Source organism: Nematolebias whitei, chromosome 3, assembly GCF_014905685.2.
Source record: "Nematolebias whitei isolate Nwh7 chromosome 3, NemWhi1, whole genome shotgun sequence".
Taxonomy (NCBI): Eukaryota; Metazoa; Chordata; class Actinopteri; order Cyprinodontiformes; family Rivulidae; genus Nematolebias; species Nematolebias whitei.
In genome coordinates this window covers 33907659-33928657 of record NC_056500.1, presented here as the reverse complement: position 1 = coordinate 33928657, position 20999 = coordinate 33907659, and the positions used below count along the sequence as shown (strand labels likewise).

Here is a 20999-nt window from a genome sequence, read left to right as displayed (position 1 = left end):
AACCATCAGGCGGCTGAGGAGTGGAAAGCAGCACTTTACTAACAATGTGTTCAGTGAAGGTGGGGTGCTGTTGACCTCAACCAGTGATGTCGTCGGGAGGTGGAAGGAATACTTCTTGGACCTTCTCAATCCCACCAGCACGTCTTCTATGGAGGAAGCTGAGTCAGGGGACTTTGGGGTTGATCCGTCCATAACCGTGGCTGAAGTCGCTGAGGTAGTTAAAAAGCTCTGAGGCAGCAGGGCTCCGGGAGTGGATGAGATTCACCTTGATTTCCTTAAGACTCTGGATGTTGTTGGGCTGTCTTGGCTGACACCTTTGCAACGTTGTATGGACATCGGGGGCAGTGCCACTGGACTGACAGACTGGGGTGGTGGTTCCCCTCTTCAAAAAGGGGGACCGGAGGGTGTGCTCCAATTATAGGGGCATCACTCTCCTTAGCCTCCCTGGTAAGGTCTATTCAGGGGAACTGGAGAAGCGAGTCCGATCGTTGGTCGAACCCCAGATCCAGGAGGAACAATGTGGGTTCCGTCCTAGCCGTGGAACACTGGATCAGCTCTTTACCCTCACTAGGGTCCTCTAGGTTTCATGGGAGTTTGCCCATCCAGTCTACATGTGTTTTGTGGACTTGGAGAAGGCATTTGACCGTGTTCCTCGGGGTACAATGTGGGGGGTGCTCTGTGAGTATGGGATTGGAGGCCCTTTGTTACGGGCTGTTCAGTCCCTACAAGTGGTGCGAGAATTTGGTTCGCATTGCCGGCAGTAAGTCAGACCCCTTCAGGGTGGGAGTTGGACTCCGCCAGGGCTGCCCGTTGTCACAGATTCTGTGCATAACTTTTATGGACAGAGTTTCTTGGTGCAGCCAGCTGGCGGAGGGTTTCCAGTTTGGTGGCCTCAGGATTCCATCTCTGCTCTTTGCAGATGATGTGGTCCTGTTGGCGTCATTGTGTCGTGATCTTCAGCTCTCACTGGAGCAGTTCGCAGCCGAGTGTGAAGCGGCTGGGATGAGAATCAGTACCTCCAAATCTGAGGCCATGGTCTTCAACCGGAAAAGGGTGGATTGCTTTCTTCAGGTCGAGGGTGAGATTCTGCCTCAAGTGGAGGATCAAGTATCTCAGGGTCTTGTTCACGAGTGAGGGAAGAATGGAATGTGAGATTGACAGATGGATTGGTGCAGCATCTGCAGTATTGTGGACTTTGTACCGGTCCGTTGTGGTGAAGAGAGAGCTGAGCTGTAAGGCAAAGCTCTCTGATTACCGGTCGGTCTACGTTCTTACCCTCACCTATGGTCATGAGCTCTGGGTAGTGACCAAAAGAATGAGATCGCAGATACAAACGGTTAAAATTAGTTTTCTCCACAGGGTAGCTGGACTCTCCCTTAGGGTGCATTCACACCAGCCCTGTTTAGTCCGCTTTAATCAAACTCTAGCTCGTTTTCCTAGGAAGTCCGGTTCGTTTGGGGAGGTGTGAATGCGCCATCGAACTCTGTCACGGAACAAAAAGGCGAACTCTGGCCCGGGCTAAAACCTAGGTCTCGGTCCAGAAGAAGAGAACTCCAGCGCGGTTCAAGTACAGTGTGAATGCAATCAGACCGGGCCCCGCTCCACAAGCAAGAAGTGGAGTATAATGCAGGGCAAACAAACACGCATTTCTCTTACCTTATATGGAGCAGTCAGCTGCCTTGTGTGAAAAACAATATTCTCCATAGTCTTCTGCCTCATCTTTTGCTCATGCTGAGTCCATTGTTGAAAAATGACAAAATATAACTCCTATAACTGCTAAAACTTGTTGCCACTTCGTTTTTGTTTTTATTTCCAGAAGAAGAAAAAGTGTCTTCAGAGGTTTTTGTGTCGTTTCTTTCAGTAATTCTTGGTGCAGCGCCCCCACAGGCGAGTGGGGGAACAGGTTGGTTCAACAGGTTGGCTCGACTGCACAGTGCAGTGTGAACGCAAATGCACCAGCTCAAATGTAAACAAAATGTTATGAATATTGGTCCCCAACCGAACCGAGTCTACCGGACTATCAGGTGTGAAAACAACCTTAGAGATAGGGTGAAAGTTCAGTTATTCGGGAGAGACACGGAGTAGAACCACTACTCCTCCATGTCAAGAGGAGCCAGTTGAGGTAAGGATGCCCCCTGGGCGCCTCCCTAGGGAGGTGCTTTGGCATGTCCAACTGGGAGGAAACCCCGGGGAAGACCCAAGACACGCTGGAGAGGCAATGTTTCTCGGTTGGCCTGGGAACGCCTTGGAGTCCTCCCAGAAGAGCTGGAAGAGGTGGCTGTGGAAAAAGATGTCTGGGCCTCCCTGCTCAAGCTGCTGCCCCCGCGACCCGACTTCGGAATAAGCGGAAGATAATGGATGGATGGATGAATGTTGTTAGTGCAGAAAAACTTTGGACTGCAGCTGCCTGGAGTGCGCATCTGGAGTGCGCATGTGCAACTTCACTCTTGTGGAACATTTCACCTTCGCTGGGGGTTCCCCAAAAATCTCCACTCTGAGACCTGGATTCAGAAACCTTCAGTTTCAGAGAGAATGAGAGCTGTTGTCATGTAAATGAATGGCCGAATCGCAGCTCAAAAAACGTGCCATGCAAACGGGGCCTAAGATCATCTTATGATGAGAAATGATGATTCGTTTTGGTTAAACCTTGAACATCATCTCGTGATATTGTGGCTCAGAGTATGTGTTGGGGATCACACTCAGCCGCAACAAAATTTACGACAATATAGCAACTTTTGTGTTGAGTAATATTGATTAACTGGGGTGGCCATCTTGAATCCTTGCAACATCAAAAGTTCATCAGTTGTGGATGCATACTCAATGATTATTATCTGAAACTTCCATTAAATCTAATAACTGGTTCATGGGATATAGTGGCAAGAAACAAATAAAAACAACATTGTCCACATTTGCCTTTCAATGATGGGCAGTAACTAATAGCTTGACATTTATGAGTGAGAGAGCTAAAAGCAGGAGTGACTCACCTAGTGTCCGCTGAGAGCTGAGGTCAGAATGCAGAGTGATGAGGGCCAGAGTGCTGTGGAGATGCAGAAACTCCCGAGCCTGAGCTGGGCTCCACCTTCGATTCTGACATAAAAGAAAAACTAAAGTCACTTTTTGAGACTTTCGCACGACGTAGGTGGAATGCTCAAAGAGTCAAATACACCAAGAGCAAAAAGTACAGCTTTGAATTAAAACGCGCCATTTTGAATTTTACAAGTTATACCTGGTTGTTTTGCCTGTTGGGTCCCAAGAGGAAGAGAAGCATCCGATGATAAGCCGAGTGTTTTAACAGCAGCTGACAAGAATCACAACCCTGAGAGTAAAGAACATGACACACAAGGCTCAGACTTATTTTATTGTCATTAAAATTCAACAGTTTTCACGGTGACGTTCTGTAATTACCCTCTGAGCAAAGTTACTGAAGAGGCTGAAGTACTGTGCACAGTTTTTCACATTTTCAGGGACATCTTTGTCCAACAAGGACAGCAGAGCATCAGTCAAACTGTTCAGTCCAGGGTCTTCAAAGAGTAGGGCGCTCTCCAGAGTCTTCTCCAGGATGGACGCCACCACTGTCCTCACCTCTCGCACACTGCACTCCAACAGACAAACCCTGAGGAGGAGAGAGCACAACAAACATTTTCTTGGTACAAGAGGAAGAATAATCTAGAAAGTTCCTGAAGAAACTTTGACAGGGACTACCATGTTGCGGCCATTTAAAATTTTTGTTTTGATAGTACTGTGTGTTGGGGTTCACTCTCAGCTACAAGTACACCAAATTTCAGCTCAATAAGGAAAAAAGTACGAATTATGTTTTTTTTTTTCTTGTAAGCTATGGTGGTCATCTTGGATTTTTTATTTGGATTCAGTATGTGATGGGGAACGTTCTCAGCTATAACCACACCAAATTCCAGCTCAATGTGTGTAAAAATAGCTGAGTTAAAGCCATTTAGATGTAGCTTCGGTAGCCATCTTCGATGTTTATCTGAAGTCAGTATTTACTGGGCATTGCTCTCAGGTACCAACACACAAAATTTCCGCTTGATATCTCTAAAAATTACTGATTTATTCATATATATATATATATATATGTATATGTATATGTATATGTGTATGTATGTATGTATGTATGTATGTATGTATGTATGTATGTATGTATGTATGTATGTATGTATGTATGTATGTATGTATGTATGTATGTATGTATGTATGTATGTATGTATGTATGTTTTTTTTTTGTTTTTTTTTTCCCAGGCAAGCTTTTTTAATGGTAAAAAGTGGATGAGAGACGAAACGTTTCTACATTTTTTTGTTGATTTGCTTTGTTTTGTTTTTTTGAATGTCCAGAGGACCAGATTTAACTTTTTTAGATAAAAGGTAAATGGACTGTACTTATATAGCTCCTTTTTATCTGATCAATATACTCAAAGTGCTTCACACTACAATCTGTGTCCTCATTTACCCATTCATACAGCACTCTACTAGATCAATACAAAGCTAATTGAACAAATCATTCTAAAGAGACTAATCAGAGCTTTAGATCACATTCATACACCGAAGGGCCACACATCAGAGGCAATGAGGGGTTCAGTGTCTTGCCCAGGGACACTTCAGCATGTGACTGCTGGTGGATTTGAACCCCCAACTCTTGCATTGGAGGATGACTGCTCTAACCACTCAGCCACAGCCGCCCACTTGATGAGTTATAGCATCTGAAATGATCTTTGGCAGCCATCTTGCAATTTTTAGACTGGAATTCAGAATATGTTGTGCATCGCTGTCATGTACCACCACACCAAATTTCAGCTCAATATCTTTTAAAATAGCTGAGTAATTGTGCTTTTCCCTTTTAGCTAAGGTGGTCATCTTGGATTTTTAATTTGCATTAGGAATTTATAACAAATCGCTCTAGAAATGCCAGTAAAGGTAATAGCACACTTTACGGTGCTGAGCCGGTCGTTTTGATATAACATATGTGGGGGTACACATTGCAGTTCAAGCCACATTAAACTGATATAAGAGTAAGACCCTGTTCAGGAAAACAATAAGAGGTGGCTGCCTTTCTGGGCAGTCCCCAATGAGGCAAAGAGCAAAACTTCTCCCCCCTTTTTTGCTGTACTGTTTAGGCTTGAGACACTTTGTGTTTCTTGTTCGTGAGAAGAAACATGTGATATGTGGTGTGTAAAAAGGGGATGGAGGTTTGTTGTTGCACAAACGCCTGATGCTCAACAACCAATCATGTCTGAGGATAAAATGATCACCCCATCGTTAAACACAGCAGTGTAAGCCAACACAAGTCTCTAAAAACACCCCTGCTTTAGGAACCTACCCTCTGGCTCTGATTGTTTACATTCCACAGATTGGTGCACTGTTTTAGCCAGTCAACATTAAACAAGCGAGTTACATGGACACATGCTTTTAATACTTTAAATATACTCCAGGGGCAAAGTGTCAAAGCCATTAAATCATGTTATAAAACATGAGAAACTTCAGGCTTAGGGTCAAGCTTGAGCAGCAGAGTATAAGTATTAGAGAGAAAATTCTCAATTCTGTGATCAAATATGTCACAGAAGAGCAGAATAACAAATTCTGACCTGATGAGTTCCCGTCCCTCTGGTCCCACCAGGTACTGCACCATCCACTGACATGCCTCACTGCTCTTTGACAGCAGCACCTCCACCGCTGCCATCCACTCCTCTGTGTCCACCCTGCAGAAGGGACATAAAAAAATAAATACAGCTAATCTACTCCTCAGGAAAAAACACAGTAACGTCCTGTCTGTGCTTTTATGTAGCTACCTGAGTTTCTTTTTGGTGTGTAGGAAGGTGTGGAAGAGGAAGTGAACAGCCAGTTGGAGGCTTTCTTTGGCCATAGGCTGATAGTCTGGATGCTTCAGTTTAGTCTGTAAAAAGGTTTTTGAATACAATATGCATGATCTGCATAAATAAATCAGTTTTGACCAAACAATATCGAAGGTTTCTTAAAAAAACAACAACAACAATAAAAACAAAAACAATATTAAAATAAAATGATTTTTAATTACAGTAGTCCCTTGCTACTTCACGGTTCGAATTTTGTAGACTTGCTCTTTCACGGTTTTTCGATGATTGTCAACTTTAATATTACTCGCATGATTGGGATGACATGTGATAAAAAGTTAACAAAAAAACACACTTTGGACAGGCACCGCCATTTTGTAGTTTTCTTTCAATAAGCCAACACTGTAAGGCCAGTCCAAAAGAACTACACTACCCAGAGTTCAACAGTGCTTCTACCTGCTGCTTTCTGCCAAAATGGAGGGAAAGTTTTGATCTGAGCCAAACCTGACTAGATTTTTTTTAAAGTTTGGTCCTTATTCATAGTGACTTTGGTGCTCAGTGGATGCAGAGAGCCGATCAGAACCAGAGCAGAACTACTTCCAGCCTCATTGGTCAATCTGAGTGCTGAATGACGGCCCAGGAAGCCTCTCGAGTGTGGAGGCGTTGCTCAGAGGTCCAGTGTCTTCTCCAGAGCTCACCTGGACTTTTTTCATCTGGATTCTTCTGGATTATTTGGACTCGACTGGGACCATTGTGTGGTTTTGTGCTGGCTCTTCCAAGGTCCGGCTCTCTCCAAAAGCGTCTGGTGCTCAACGGCTGCAGAGAGCCGATCAGAACCAGACCAGAACTGGACCAAGGCTGGTGATTCCCCATATAAAATTTTGCAGTACTGTACAGTACATATACGTATGTTGTTACAATTACGTAGGTTTAAGAGTTTAGAGCATTGCAAGAGTGTGGGAAGGGTTTATAAAGCCTTAAAGTATAAATAAATACTAAAATAAATATAAAGTTTCTACTTTGTGGTTTTTTACTTATTGTGGGGTTGTCCAGAACATAACCCCGGCGATAAACGAGGGACTACTGTAAAGTGAAATCTCTAATATATGAATGCAGTTTACAATGACTTTACATGTCTAGTTTTTGAATCTGTGAGCTAAGAAAACCTGTCGGACACATACTGCGTTGACTGAAGCCAAGGAGAGGATGAAGCTGAAGTAGTCACTGTTGTAGACGTCTCTGTTCCTCATAAACCTCAAATTCTCATCTCTCACCATCTGTGCAACAAAAAAGGAATTTATCTTTCTTTTAAAGGTGTGAAATTTTCTCACCACGGCAACAAACTAAGGAGAATTTATATTGGTGTAAAGACAGAAAGAGGATGCTTGATGCTGGTTCACCTGATAAATACTGGCGGGCATTTTCTCTACAAAGAGACCTTTCTTCTCCCCCTTTCGCACGAGGCGTGTGAGAAGGGTCAGGCGGTCGTTGTTGGCTCTTGGTGGTCGAGGAGAAGACTGGGGGGAGACATCAGGAGAGGAGGGGGCAGACCTGAGAAATACAACACGAATATTTGATAGCAGCTTTGGCACAGAGACTCATCCAAAAACGTTTTTTTGGAATGAAAACAATTGATTTATTTCTGTAAACTACAAAAATTTAAGAAAAACAAGTTCAATGCCTATAAAATGTCATAGTTTGAGCTATTTATGGTTAAATACATGAGCAGGCTGCTGCTGCATGGGAAAAGTTGACTGAAGCAGTGTTTACATGATGCATAAAACGCTGACTCACAGTGTCAGATCTTCAGCTTCCTGCCTCATGATGCTGACTCGGCTTTTCTTTGGCAGGGCAGGTGAGTTCTGATCACTAATCTTCTGATAAAACAACATGTAGGCGTTCCAGTACCTCCTCCGCACATCAGGGTATGGGTTGGCTGAACACACGCATCCAACAAAAAACAAGCTTATTTACTGTTGCTCTCACGAGAACCCACTGTGGCAACGATAGAAACCAAAACCAGTTCCTTACACTGGTCGTAAACTTTAGGGCGGTACTCTCCACCGAAACACTCGTACTCCAGAGTTTCATCGTTCATGTCGAACTCCTCCACTACGTTGTCGTTGAACTTGTACCAGCGTCCACGGCCGCTTCCGCTACAAAGAAAATCATATAAGAGCAAAAGGAGAATAGAAAGAAAGAAAAAAGGTTATATAAGGTATAAAGGTAGGTGCTTGAAACTCTATTTAAAATAATATTTATTGAAATAATTTATTGGGTGGCACGGTGACCTAATTGGTGAAGCTGTTGCCTCACAGCGACAAGGCCACCGGTTCAAATCTCGGTCCGGGGACCTTTCTGAGTGGAGTTTGCATGTTCTCTTCGTGCATGTGTGAGTTTTCTACGGGTACTCCAGTTTCTTCCCACAGAACAAAAACATGCTTGTTAGACTGATTGGTAACTCTAAATCAGGGGTGTCAAACTCCAGGCCTCGAGGGTCGGAGTCCTGCAACTTTTATTTGTTGCACTGGTCCAAAACACCTGAATCATATGAGTGAATTAGCTTCTCAGTGCAATCAAGTTCTCCAAAGTCCTGCTAATGACCTCCTTATTTGATTCAGCTGTGTGGCATCAGAGACACATCTAAAAGTTGCAGGACTCCGGCCCTCGAGGCCTGGAGTTTGATACCTGTGTTCTAAATTGTCTCTATGTGTGAGTGAGAGAGTGAATGGTTGTTCTCGTTTGTCTCTGTGTTCCTGTGATGGACTGGAGACCTGTCCAGGGTGTACCCCAGCTCTCACACAGTGATAACTGGACATGGGCACCAGTGACCCCCGCGACCCAGAAAGGAAGAAGCGGGTAAAGATAATGGATGGATGACATTAAATGTGATATATTTTATTTCCATTATGAGAAATTATTATCTAAAGTCAAAACCTGCTCTGAATCTACTTGGCATAAAAATAAAGAGTAAGAAGGAGGTGCAGAAAGTATTTCATCACCTGCCAGCAGGTCAGCAAGTGATCCTAAACAAAAATGTAATTAAATGAATGATCAGTGTTCCCAATCCAGTTGTTTTGTTTTTGTTCCACTACACCTCGATGACCATTCCTATCTTTCAGAGCCAAACATCTGGAGATGCTCACAAACTAAATGATTTCCACAAACACTGAAGCTGTAGTCAGATGCCTTAGAGAGGACTTTTAAATCCTCTACGTGCTCCAGTTATAACTGTTGTTTCAGCTTATTATGTAAAGTAGAAACAGCAGGAGGTGAATTAGTGGCACTAAAATAGAAAATGTATTTTCAGAGGATTATTTCTATAAATTAAAGAAAGAGAAAGGCACGTCTTGTTCTCTTACCGTCTGTCTTTGATGAAGGAGTAGTAGTGTCCAGCATGTGCCTGACCACTGTGGACCACCACCCCCACCAGTTCATAGTTCTCTGAAATGGTAACTTTCTTCCTGGGTGATCCTCCCGAGGCTCCATCTCCTCTTCCCTCGCCCACCTCCCCGCTGCAGTCCTGACGGGCCATTCCAGCCACCGTGTAGGGCTCCATGTTCAGAACCCAGGGGAACTGTTCAACAAAATGTTTAAATTCATGTCAAAGATATGCAGCGCTGCAAGAAAATGAAAGAAAAATGTCTCACAACGTAGGGGAATACAATTTCAGGATATAAATTTTCCAGCACACCCTGATCTGCTCGTCGTATTTGATGGATCGTCCGCTTTCCCAGTCGAATCCAAAGCGCATGAGGTGGATACAAAGCACACTGGGCAGGGATTTGATGCATGTTCTCTTCACTGTGGTCCTCTGTACAGATGACACATAAACGCAGGCTTCAAGTATAAACGGCTTCAAGTGTAACGTTATAAAAGCATGTGTGGTGGTGTACAGACCTTCTCCTTGCATTTTTCACAGTAGTAAGCGTTGCTGCCCTCGAGCACCTCTCCTCTGACAAACTGGTCTAAAGAGATCTCCAAACTCTGACAAGAAGTCACTCCAAGGTTCAAAGCCATGAAGGTTTCTTCACGCTCATATCTGTGACAGATTCCCCACCACACTGTCAAACATGGAAAACTAAAAAGGGTCAACATCTGGTAACGTAAAAGAACTGACGCTCACCTGTGGGGGCAGTCTTTGCAAATCTTCTGGTCGGAGAAAATTCCCTGAAATGTGTTTTTGAAGATTTGTTCTCGACCAATTTTCTGGAGGGGAAAAGTTTAAGAAGCTCGTCAAAACCACAGCAATAATAAGCTGAATGTTATCTTTGCGTTAATGTTCAAGCTATACCTTGAGGTGTTCATCAAGCTGATCCACCAAGCTGGTGAAGAACTCATAAGCATCCTGCTGTTCTCTGACGTACAGCTCCTTGTTCCACATCTTAAAGATCTGCAACAAAACCGCACATACATCATATATAACAATATACCTTCCTTAACCGCAAGGAGAGCATTGTGAAGAATGTTTGTTTGAAGATACTCAGCAGTACCAAAATACAGTAGTCCCTCGCTACTTCACACTTTGTTTATCACAGTCTCGCTCTATCGCGGTTTAACAAGATAACCACCTAAAAACAATTATTTGTTTGCTAGACTTTATCGTAAAGGTGTGTCTCGGTTGAACTTTTACTTAATAAATGCACTTTGACTGTCAAATCAGCTGCATTTTGCCGAGGCAGTGAGGCGAAATGAAGCTGATCTGATTGCTCCAGGCAGACGATGGTGGGAGCTATGGCAAGCCGATTGTGTCATTAATAGTCGCTTTTATCTATTGCATGACACAACAGCATGCCATACTACTCGAGTGCCATCTCATGGCTGAAAATGGTAGTGCTCAATATTTTCAGTCAGAATTAATGAAAACAGTCATATCTCAGCCAAAATTTGGTTTATAAATATGGGAAAAATCCATAAATACGTCGCTTAAACCTATAAGTCGCAGGGCATGTAAATTATGCAAAAAAACCCCCGCAACTTATAGGCAGAAAAATACGTTACTGCTTGGACTACTGTAACCCTACTTCACTGTTTTTCACTTATCATGGGGTGGGGGGTCCCTAACACCTGTGATAAACGAAGGAGCACTGTATACAAAAACAGATGATATTTTCTTATGTTACAAAAAAAATCTTAAACTGAAACACTTGTGATCTGCAATGGCATGTTCAGAAGCAGAAAACACTTCAGTTGTATCTATACTTCCATGTGAACAGTCTTTTACCTTCCAAAAGTTCTCTGGCACATAGTACTGCAGTTTGCTCTCCATCAAGTGGCCAAACAAAGACTGAACTTGGTAGAAAACGCTCTCTTCAGGCTGGTCGGTGTCATCCTCAATCGATAGGAAAGCCTAAAGCAAAATAAAAAAATCACAGTCACCATTTGAATCTAAGTCTATACTCAAACAGCAGGTTTTCTGAAGTAAAACATTTGAAATCTGTGTACCTCAGGAAGGCCAGGCTGCATATAAAGCTGCTGGAACACAGCGTTCATGTAACAGGTGGCTCCACCGTTCTTAAGCCCGACGAAACCTGAGACGGACCGGCTCTCCACAGGCGGTAAATACTGACAACAGACAGAAATGTTTTTTAAAAACATTACAAAACTCCAACAAAAGTACAAATCTGAAAAATGACCTACGTCAAACTCCTTGGAGAGGGATGGATCAGACTGGTGGTGCATGGACAGCAACTCTCTGGTGATGAGGCGCAGGTTGGAGAGCGAGCTGTCTGTCAGCATCACCAGCACCTCATAGGCTGCCAGCCTGCTGCTGGCTGTGCTGCACCTGAAAGATTTATTTATTTTTACTGCCACTTCTATCCAGAAACATTCAGTGCTTTGTCTTCTACAACACATTCAAATTAATCAAAAAGTTGCAGTAAAAATAACCAAATGAGACACTTACTTGGGGTGGAAGTCGTGACTGGGGGCTGGAGAAGGTGTAGGGTTGGAGCTGTTGATGATGATGCGAGAGGCTCGAAACAGGAAGTCATCCAACAACTGCTGGATAAGAGACGGACCTGGGGAAGAGTTGCACAACGCACCATGACAACACTGTCAATAATAACCCTCTCAACATGGCTGTGGAGGAACAACATGTCCAATCACCGAGATGTTCTTTCTCGTTGCCGCAGAGCGAGAGCAAAGTCTTGATGAGTCTGAGATGTCCTGCGAGCAGGATGTTATCTGCCTCGCTGGTCTCCATCTCAGAGCTCCAGCTGGGCTCAAAGTTGTCGAGCCAAGAGATCTCATCCTCCAGCATGGCGGCAGCGCTCACTTTTAACACCTCCATCTCTGATGCTGGAGCAGATCAGAAACAAGGGACAATCAGAAACTGCTATAAACTGATTTTTCTTTGCTAGAATGGAAGATGCAACATGTGTTGCAAACATTCTTTCATCTGATAAAACATTTCCCACGTAAGGAGCAACGTGCGTCACTCACTGGTTAGGTCGTCCAGAAGCTGGCACCTTAGATCAAAGTACTCTGTGCACTGAGACAGTAACCTTAAGAGAAGAGAAACTCAGAGTGAGATCTCTGAAAATGATTTACAGGTTTTATTTTTAATCTTTCTCACTTCCGTACCTCTGGTTGACACCTCTCATGACAGATGTGGGGCTCCAGAGTGGCAGCTGGGCAGTGAGGACGACTGAAAGGAGGAACAAGTTGGGCTTTTGGACTTCAGGGAAGGCAGAAGTGTCAGACTGGCTCAAAGTGTACAGCTGATCACAAGCCACGCGGCGGATCTGGGGGAAAAATAAACAGAGAAAAGATCACTTGTGATTCCAGTGAAATGCTCACAGCTCACAGTTTGATCAGTGTGTTGTTTACCTCTGCACTGGGAGACCCCAGCAGAATATCAATAATGAAATCATTGACGGAGAGAAGGGTGTAAAATGACGCTGTGGAGGAAAACAAAGCCTATGAGCGTGAAATCTGAGGGACAGAAATGAAAAAAGTACAACAGTTAAGAAAATTGTGAAATCAGGGGTCTTACCCAGCTGCTGACAGCGTAACTGCAGACAAGTAACCAGCAGGGATAAAGCCTCGCGGGCGATGATGGCATCTTTGGTGGAGACATGTTGCTGTCGGACACATATCCCTGCATGCAGTGCTGTTGGCGTGCTCTCACCCTCGCTGCTGGAGCTACAGTTACTTCCTGCAGAACATTTTTCCTTTAATTAGTTTAGATTTTACATGAAAATTACAGCATCATCAAACATTAATGGCAAAAACAAAATACTGTAAATAACATGAGAATTATCACGACTGTGAAAACATCTCTAATAAACAGACAAAAACTAAATGTTGAGTGTTTTTTCCATCTTACCAGTACTGCTGACTCTGGTGCGGACTCCTTGTGACAGAAGTGAGCCGTGCGTCTCTCTGATTGGCTGTGGGCTGCCAACCAGATCCAGTCGACCTGCTGCAGCCGCCCAGGTCAAACGCATGAAACAGGCGACAGTGGAGGTGAAGTCATTTACCTCCATGGTCTAAAGAGACACCAAACAAGGCAGAAAACATCTCAGCGCAAGGACAAAACCAATGAGTCATGACCAAACAACTGATTCAACAGAAAGTACCTGAATGGCAACACGAGCAGCAGGAATGATTTCCTCGACTCGTATTGATGAGCGCTCGGACAGAGACATCTGTCTGCAGGAGGACTTCTCTGGAGTTCCACAGAGGGACAGCTGCCGGCCTGACCGTCCCACGTTACGAAACGGCCGGGAAGACAATGCCTCGCCGTCCCTGATGACATCATCATCCAGCGCAGCAGGCATGCTTTGACCGACCAAGAGGAACCTGAAATGATGGATTATTCAGCATGCAAGTTTAAATTAACATGTGAAATTCATCATTCAAACACATGATCGTTTTCTACATAAACACAGAAAAATGTGTCATGGAATATGATATTTATAAAAAAAAAAAATTAAATTGTCTTCTTTGACTAATGCTATGGATAGTAAGAGAATTTCTTAGAGAGACTGGAAATACGCCAGAGTGAAGCCAAAATGATAATGTTTTTGTTCAGGCACAAATTAAAGATTAATTGTGTAAACATGATATTGACAAGCACGTTGAAAGCAGTGCACAGCAGCAGCTACTAACTAACATCATATAACTTACCGGTATGTAAACATTTACAAGAACATGACATTTTTTTATTCACACATTATTTCACTCTGTTATTTGTAAGAGTTATTACTGTGTTTTCCCATGATAAATCATAAACTGAAACATCCAGAAAACATGAGAACAGCAATGTATGCATGAAAATGTCTTCTGATGTATAATCTTCACCTGGCTAACTGAAGGCAGATTGAGTAGACTCCTTGTCTGGTCTCGTAGTCCACTTCAGATGGGATAGAATCTCTCTGCATAACGTTCACCACCAGGCTGCAGAAAGAGTTGGCAGAAGCAGTAAAGTAGTGTAAGGCATTTTGAAAAGATAATGCCATTTGGCATATGCATCCAGGTTTAAAATGATGCTGGACTAAAATGCATGCACTAGCCACAGCAGAGCACAGAAAACATCCATACATGTAAATTTTCTTGGTTGTTTCACTTTAGATTGTTGGTTTTTAGTTGTTTGTTTTTTTACCTAAGGCCTCCTGCTTTGAGGAAGTTTTCACAGAAGGACTTGCTGCTTGTTTTTGCCATCTCATCATCCGATGTTGGCATGAGCTTTGAACTCAAGACCTAACACAAGAAGAAAGAACAAAAAAGAAAAAAACAACACATGTGAAGCCACTAATCCACTTCCATGTTTGAGCACAGATGTAAAATGGTTGCTTAAGTTTGTGTTGAAATGCATGCATACCTCAAGATTGTAAAGCACTCTGAACGTGGACATGCCGGGGGCAGATGTTCTAAAGAGAGACTCCAGAATGGACGCAGCACTGGGCTGCTGCTGCTGCTTAGGGGTAACAGACGGAGAACGAGAACCTGCACCCTGACCGAGGGTGAACAGCGTCTTCTGCAAAAAAACAGTCACAAAGTAAACTGAAACTGCAAACTTTGTGCTCAAAACAATTCAGTTTTTATAACTCCAGGTACCTGGTGGCTCCAGACGCTGGACTCTTTGGGGACAAAGTTGTCGAGAGCATCTTGCACTTCAGGATCTGTTGGAATCAGCAGCAGCAGCTTCCTCACACGAAGGGTAATTCTATTGGTTATCAAAATAATAAAGTTATTTAGTCCTTTACATTTATAAAACATGTTTCGTTTTAAATAGCAAAAATGATTTGATATACAGAGAGATGGCATCACAGTAAACCAAGGATGGTGCGTCCAAGGCTTCTTCATGATGTATGCAACATAAAAACTACCACCTCACCTCGGCTCATCTAAGTTTGCCAGCTGGTAAAGCATCTCAAACACATTGCACACCAAAGCCATCACCACCCCAGGCAGAGACTTTTCCTGGATACAGAAAACAATTGGAACCAGAGTTGGCCCGGGCATGCCAAAACGTATGCTCTGCAAAGTAAATGCACCGTGACCATTTCATGTAATACCTGCTCCAAGGCGTAGGCGGAGTTGAACACAGCGGAGCTGGAACTGCTGGAGGCGGAGGCCGAGGACTCCGAGCTGCCGGAAGGAGTGCCAGTACCTGAGCTCTTCACCGTCAGGCTCTGTTCGTCACTGAAGCCGAGCTGGGAGAGCAGCTTCTGGTCCCGGTTCATGGTCAACTAACAGAAAGCGAGGGGTTAAACGACATTTATAAAGTGTACACAGCAGATGCAACACACAGTCAAATAACATACAGTTCAGACAACAGTCAGAAACACTTACCATGCTATCATTAGCAAAAATTTGGACATTATCTACAGGACAGCTCAAATGCTCAGATATCTTCCATCGGACACTTCCTATCGTCTCGTTACTGTGGGTCTGCAGGACACACAGCACACGTAATCAGAGAGGAAGGGCAGTCCCACTGCAGATGTCAACTAAAAACAAAATGCTACTGGAAACTGGGAATACCTCTAGAGAGATTGTGTCTTTGGTTGACTCGTAGGTGATATGAAGAGTGACAGGGTGTCCGTTAAACGAGGCCCCATGAGGTAGAATGGTGCGGGGGAATGAGTACAAGTCCTGCACAGAAGCACAAAAACATGAACTTACAAGCAAAAACATCAACAGCTTGATGTGCAGAAAAAGGTTTGACTAAAACATAATTATCTGTCACAAATAGTATCCAGTCTAGGTCTCTGGTCTTGTGTGCGTGGGGGGTGGTCAGTTGATTGAACACATTAACATTTAATACAAAGTCAAATTTTAGATACAAAAAACCCTATGGAGGTCGTGGAGCAGATGAGGGTGATGATGTAACTGCTACGGTGTCTCGCCCACCACACAAAGTTGATCCCGTGCGATAATGTACAGGTTTATTAATTTATCACATGACGTGATCTTTGTGGCACGGTGGGCAGTACCATTGGGATGGTGCGTCCAGGTCACCCCCACTTGAATCATGGTAGGGAAACACTGGTATCTACTTGAATCTTATGTCTCCAAAACATTTGCTGCCAAATACCAAATACCTCTATAGTGATGACGTAGCGTTCAGCCAATAACAGCAGTCTTTCAATTATCACCAGCTTTGTGGATCTAGAAATCAACACATAAGACTTTCTGTAAGATTTCAAGTTAAACTGATCCTTAAAACTGTTATTAGGAACGAAATAATAAGCAATTTGAGAAAAAAGATGACATAAGTTTAGTAAGTCTGTTCTTACCCAAACCCCCCTCTGTACCTGGAAGGTGATTGTACAGATGTGGCCACAGTTGGCATGGCAGTGGCCGTCAGCATCTTGGTTGCCTTGGTAACGGCATGCGTTAAAGTGGGCCCACCCAGGGCCGAGCTCGCAGCCTGAGAAAAGGGGAACAGAAATGAGCTGCTACACATTGATCTTTGTGAAGAAAAAAAATCATACCAAAAACCAAGTGCATACCTCTAGGCGCTTGTAGCAATCAGCGATGAACTTCTTGTGCAGCGAGACAGAATCCTGTGAGGTGAAAACAGACGCGTGATTTAAAGGTATTAAATAGGACTCAGTCATTTAAACAGGTTAATGAATGTTTGCACGCCCACACGTAAACCGACCTTCTTCATTTTTGGATTGAGGTTGGTGTAGCTATATGTGATTATGAGCTGGATTGCTTCATTGGCGATCTCTTCATCAGGGGTTTCCATGGCGATGCGCCAAATAAAATCCATCCCTGCCAGGTCAAGACGCTCCACACACTAATCACAGCATATGACACATTAAATGCTTTATTAAACATGTTTTATATTAGAAACAACACATGAACTAAAGGAGGACTCACCAGCTGAGTTCCCTGGCGCTTCAGACGATGGTCGCACAGATTGACATTTTCAAAGAACGTCTTGAACAAACTAAAACCTAAGGCACAGATTTACAAACATGTTACCCACTATAGGAAATATTTACTTTACTTATGATATGTTAGGCTACGCACGCACGCATCCATGCACGTACGCACGCACACGGTCTCTAACCATTCATTGTGATCTCGTAAGGCTCCAGTTTTAAGATTTTCTCCTTGAAGAGCTGCTGCTGGACGTCACTCTCCAGATCATGTTGTCCTTTGGTGAACCACTCAAAACACATCTAAACATACGAAAACATCTGGCGATTACATCCAATTACACCAACGTTTCAGTACAGAACCTGTGAACTATTTGTTATTTTACAGAAAGCAGATGCAACAAGTGCTAATATTAGGGAAATAAATCATTACCAACCTTAGGTGACCACTGGGTGTCACACTAAGCAGCTCATATTAAAAATAAATAAAGCTGAGACTGAACAGCTTCTCCCTCCCATAAATTCAATACGTTGCAGTTTTTATGCAGCAGATAGTTTGTAGGGTAAAATATGTCAAATGAACATTTAAAATTTATCAAATTCAACAGAAACTAGAGAAATTGCATTTTCTGTGAAACTGCAGTGTGAATGCTCATTGCTGAAGAACTAGATAAAAAAACAGCTAAAATTAGTTTAAAACATGCTTAAATGTAGCTGAAATGGAAGAACAAGCCTAAGTTAGCAGAAAAAAGCAGAAAGATCACATTTTTGCTGAATTTGGTTTAAATAAGCAGAAAGGAGCACAAAAGTTGCGAAATTAGCTACAAAAGCTGAAATTAGCAAAAAATAGCTGAAAAGTAGCTGACAAGGTAGAAAGAAGCTTAAACTACCAGAAGGAAGTGGAAGGAGCTGAAATTAGCTAAAACAAAAGTGGAACTAGCAGAAAATGCTAAATTTAGCCCAAAACAGCGAATTACAGTAGTAGCTGAAATAGCAGAAAAAGCTGAAACTAGCAGAAAGAAGTTAGACTGAAAGTAGCTGAAATAACCACAAAAAAAACTTGAAATTATCTGAAAACAGCTAAATTAGCTAAAAATGCTCAAAAGTTAGCTTAAAATGTAGAGCAAGCTTAAATTAGCAGAAGGAAGTGGAAAGAGCAGAATTTTTCCCAATTAGGCTGAAAGAAGCAGAAATTAGCCCAAAAAAGAGGAAATTATCTGGAAAAAGCTGAAATTAGCAACAACAACAAAAATCAGCTAAAAATTGCCTAAAAAAGCAGAAAGCTGAAATTCAAAGAAGGAAGTGAAGAGAGCATATTTTTGCTGAATTAGTCTGAAAATAGTTCAAATGAGAGCAAAAAATGTGGAATTAGCTAAAAAAGCTTCAAATTGCATAAACAACTATATAGTATCTGAAATAGTAAAATTAGTTGAAACTTCTAGAGAGAAGCTGAAAGGAGCATTACAAACTGAAATCAGCAGAAAGAAGTTAGAAGAACAAAATTGTAGTTAGCAGAAATAATCTGAAAAGAGCACAAAACAGCTGAAAAAGTAGCTGAAATTAGCTGAAAAAATGTTTGCAGAAGGAAACTGAAAGAAGCTGAAACAGAACAAAATGTGAAAGGACCAGTAAAAGGTTTTAAACAAATGTAAAGATTTGAAGGATGGAAAATGAGCTCAATTCATTTTCTATGAGAATAAAAGTGGCAGAAAAGGCTAAATATTTCAAAAAAGCTAAAGTTGCACCAATACCAAAAGTCATAGCAGGATTGTCCTCAAAGAGCTGAACGTTTTGATTTATGATTTATTGAAATAGCTTGAAAACTGCGGGACGAGAATGGCATCGAAAATCATATGGAAGAGAAATGGATCACAACAGAGTGAATGCTTCATGAGCATTCCCATCAGTAAACTCTTGAGCAGCACTTTGAATTTTTAATTAATTAAAATGCCCGTCTTTATAGATGTCTTAAAAGCAGGAGGTGTCTGAACAGTTGATGCTTGCTCAGCTTCTACCTGCGTTCCACCAGAGCAGTCTTTTAGAAGAAAAAGCAGTGTCTATAGTGACAGTCAGTCAAGGACAAGGTCTGATTTGCATCAAACGTCTTCATACCTCACGGTCAAGTTCACAAACGTCCGGCCCAGACACCAGACATTCCCAGAGCTCCTTGGCTCTGTTCCAGACCAGGTAGAGGCTGGCTTCTTGGAGGAAGAATGCCAGGAAGCGCAAGTGACTGTCCAGATACTGAACAGAGAAAAAAACAAAGGTTTTACTTGTTTAATAACAAATTTTATAAGAAGTTTGAGCTGAAAACTAGTTCCTCTATTTATTTTCCTCTATCTAGTTGGATTAGAGCTGATGAATCAAACATGAACTAACCTCCTGGTAGGTGTATCTTCCATCCACTAGAGTTGAGCCAGAGAGGCCATTATTGCCTGAAGCCATCACCGCAAGTCGGTGGCAACACACAAGCGATGCTGTGATCAGCTTGATGATCTCAAAGTTCTTCTTTAAGTCCTGGATGATGCTCTGTGGTGGAGGAGGAAACGGTTACCTTAACATCAGTTAGTAGAGCAACTGCTTCAGACGCTCTGTGAGTGTTTGTGGTACCTTGTCCTGTTTCTGGTAGGTCTGTTTGATAAAAGAGCGAGTGATTTCATGCAGCTGTCGGAGAGCAGGAACAACCCAGACCGCCTGAGGAACGCTGTGCTGAGAGGCCTGTTGAAACACACAGTAGGTAGTATTTGTGGAATTACAACAGGAACAAAAAAAGCAAATCCCTATGATGGGCCTTTCAAATCCTTTTATGACAAGGTATTGCATCACAGACTTGCCAATTTTGATAAAGTAGCTTTGAGAAAATAAACAGTCAGAGCCATGGATATACAGCACCAGGGATCAAATGAACCTCTTTAAATGATAAAGTGATTCTTTAAACATGTGCTTCGTAGATATCCGTGGTTCTGAGCACTTCCACCAAAGCTTATTAGGCTGCTAAATCACACATCAGAATACTCTCACCCCAAACAGATCAACAGTAGGCCTGTCACGATAACAAAGTTTGCTGGGCGATTAATTGTCTCAGAAATTATTGCGATAAATGATAATATTGTTTGAAATTTGACAATAACTTAAAAATAAATATTTGTTAATTTCTTTTGAATGTAGTACCTTTTTTCGACCACCGGATGGCAGTATAAGACTGTTTGAACCAAAGGATGAGGTGAGGGAGCGAGCAGCATGTCTCTAAGAAAAATGGGCGGGAGGCCCCTTGACGTGACATCGGCTGTCTCACAGACAAATACGTAGACGCCCCATTGAGCGCTGAACTGTACGTCGCCGCCATTTTAAATGTGGCGGAACTGCAAGTCATTTAATGCAAAGAAATGGACTGACCTTCATAAAGCACCGTTCTACAAAGTGTTTTAAATTAATCCCTGTCATTCACACACACTAATATATATATGGAAAACAAACGGGCACCAAAGATAACATTTGTAACTTTTAACGTAGAATGATGCTTTATGAAGTTCTGTCTGTTTCTTTGCATTAAATGATGGCATTTCCGCCATATTTAAAATGGCGGACACTCTGACGTACCACTGCAGCGGGCCAGCCTGCTCTATGGGGCATCTAGAGTATATATAATGTCTATGGGCTGTCTCTCTTCAGGTCTCAAAACGGCAGACGCTCGTGTGATTTGAGCTCTTTAGCATAGCATTTTTCACACAAAGCTTTTAATTAAAAAAATCAATAAACAAGTTCTCAGCTTCTTTTTGCAGAGGAAAAACAACTTTTTACATGAAGGCACGGGTTTCAATCATGAATTTTGGAGCTT

At 42.6% G+C, this 20999-nt stretch overlaps 1 protein-coding gene across 1 annotated transcript in view; it reads right to left on the bottom strand.

Annotated features, from left to right (window-relative positions):
- The window catches only part of usp24 (ubiquitin specific peptidase 24), a 46463-nt gene that overhangs the window by 10368 nt on the left and 15096 nt on the right, over positions 1–20999 (bottom strand). Inside the window, exons 17-58 of the mRNA XM_037698222.1 lie at positions 19772–19879; positions 19541–19690; positions 19274–19405; positions 17353–17464; positions 17160–17236; positions 16936–17076; positions 16784–16837; positions 16586–16701; positions 16373–16439; positions 15813–15923; positions 15621–15719; positions 15344–15517; positions 15163–15248; positions 14883–14991; positions 14647–14802; positions 14428–14525; positions 14127–14222; positions 13403–13625; positions 13150–13312; positions 12817–12978; positions 12651–12721; positions 12405–12565; positions 12264–12325; positions 11928–12119; positions 11725–11839; positions 11460–11604; positions 11265–11384; positions 11044–11169; positions 10114–10212; positions 9946–10028; positions 9720–9861; positions 9514–9633; positions 9182–9396; positions 7851–7975; positions 7614–7755; positions 7220–7370; positions 7001–7096; positions 5799–5902; positions 5595–5708; positions 3406–3613; positions 3227–3316; positions 2985–3087 (exon numbers count right to left, since the gene is read on the bottom strand). Coding sequence (XP_037554150.1) covers positions 2985–3087; positions 3227–3316; positions 3406–3613; positions 5595–5708; positions 5799–5902; positions 7001–7096; positions 7220–7370; positions 7614–7755; positions 7851–7975; positions 9182–9396; positions 9514–9633; positions 9720–9861; positions 9946–10028; positions 10114–10212; positions 11044–11169; positions 11265–11384; positions 11460–11604; positions 11725–11839; positions 11928–12119; positions 12264–12325; positions 12405–12565; positions 12651–12721; positions 12817–12978; positions 13150–13312; positions 13403–13625; positions 14127–14222; positions 14428–14525; positions 14647–14802; positions 14883–14991; positions 15163–15248; positions 15344–15517; positions 15621–15719; positions 15813–15923; positions 16373–16439; positions 16586–16701; positions 16784–16837; positions 16936–17076; positions 17160–17236; positions 17353–17464; positions 19274–19405; positions 19541–19690; positions 19772–19879 — 5218 coding nt within the window. The remainder of the gene's footprint in view (positions 1–2984; positions 3088–3226; positions 3317–3405; positions 3614–5594; positions 5709–5798; positions 5903–7000; positions 7097–7219; positions 7371–7613; positions 7756–7850; positions 7976–9181; positions 9397–9513; positions 9634–9719; positions 9862–9945; positions 10029–10113; positions 10213–11043; positions 11170–11264; positions 11385–11459; positions 11605–11724; positions 11840–11927; positions 12120–12263; positions 12326–12404; positions 12566–12650; positions 12722–12816; positions 12979–13149; positions 13313–13402; positions 13626–14126; positions 14223–14427; positions 14526–14646; positions 14803–14882; positions 14992–15162; positions 15249–15343; positions 15518–15620; positions 15720–15812; positions 15924–16372; positions 16440–16585; positions 16702–16783; positions 16838–16935; positions 17077–17159; positions 17237–17352; positions 17465–19273; positions 19406–19540; positions 19691–19771; positions 19880–20999) is intronic.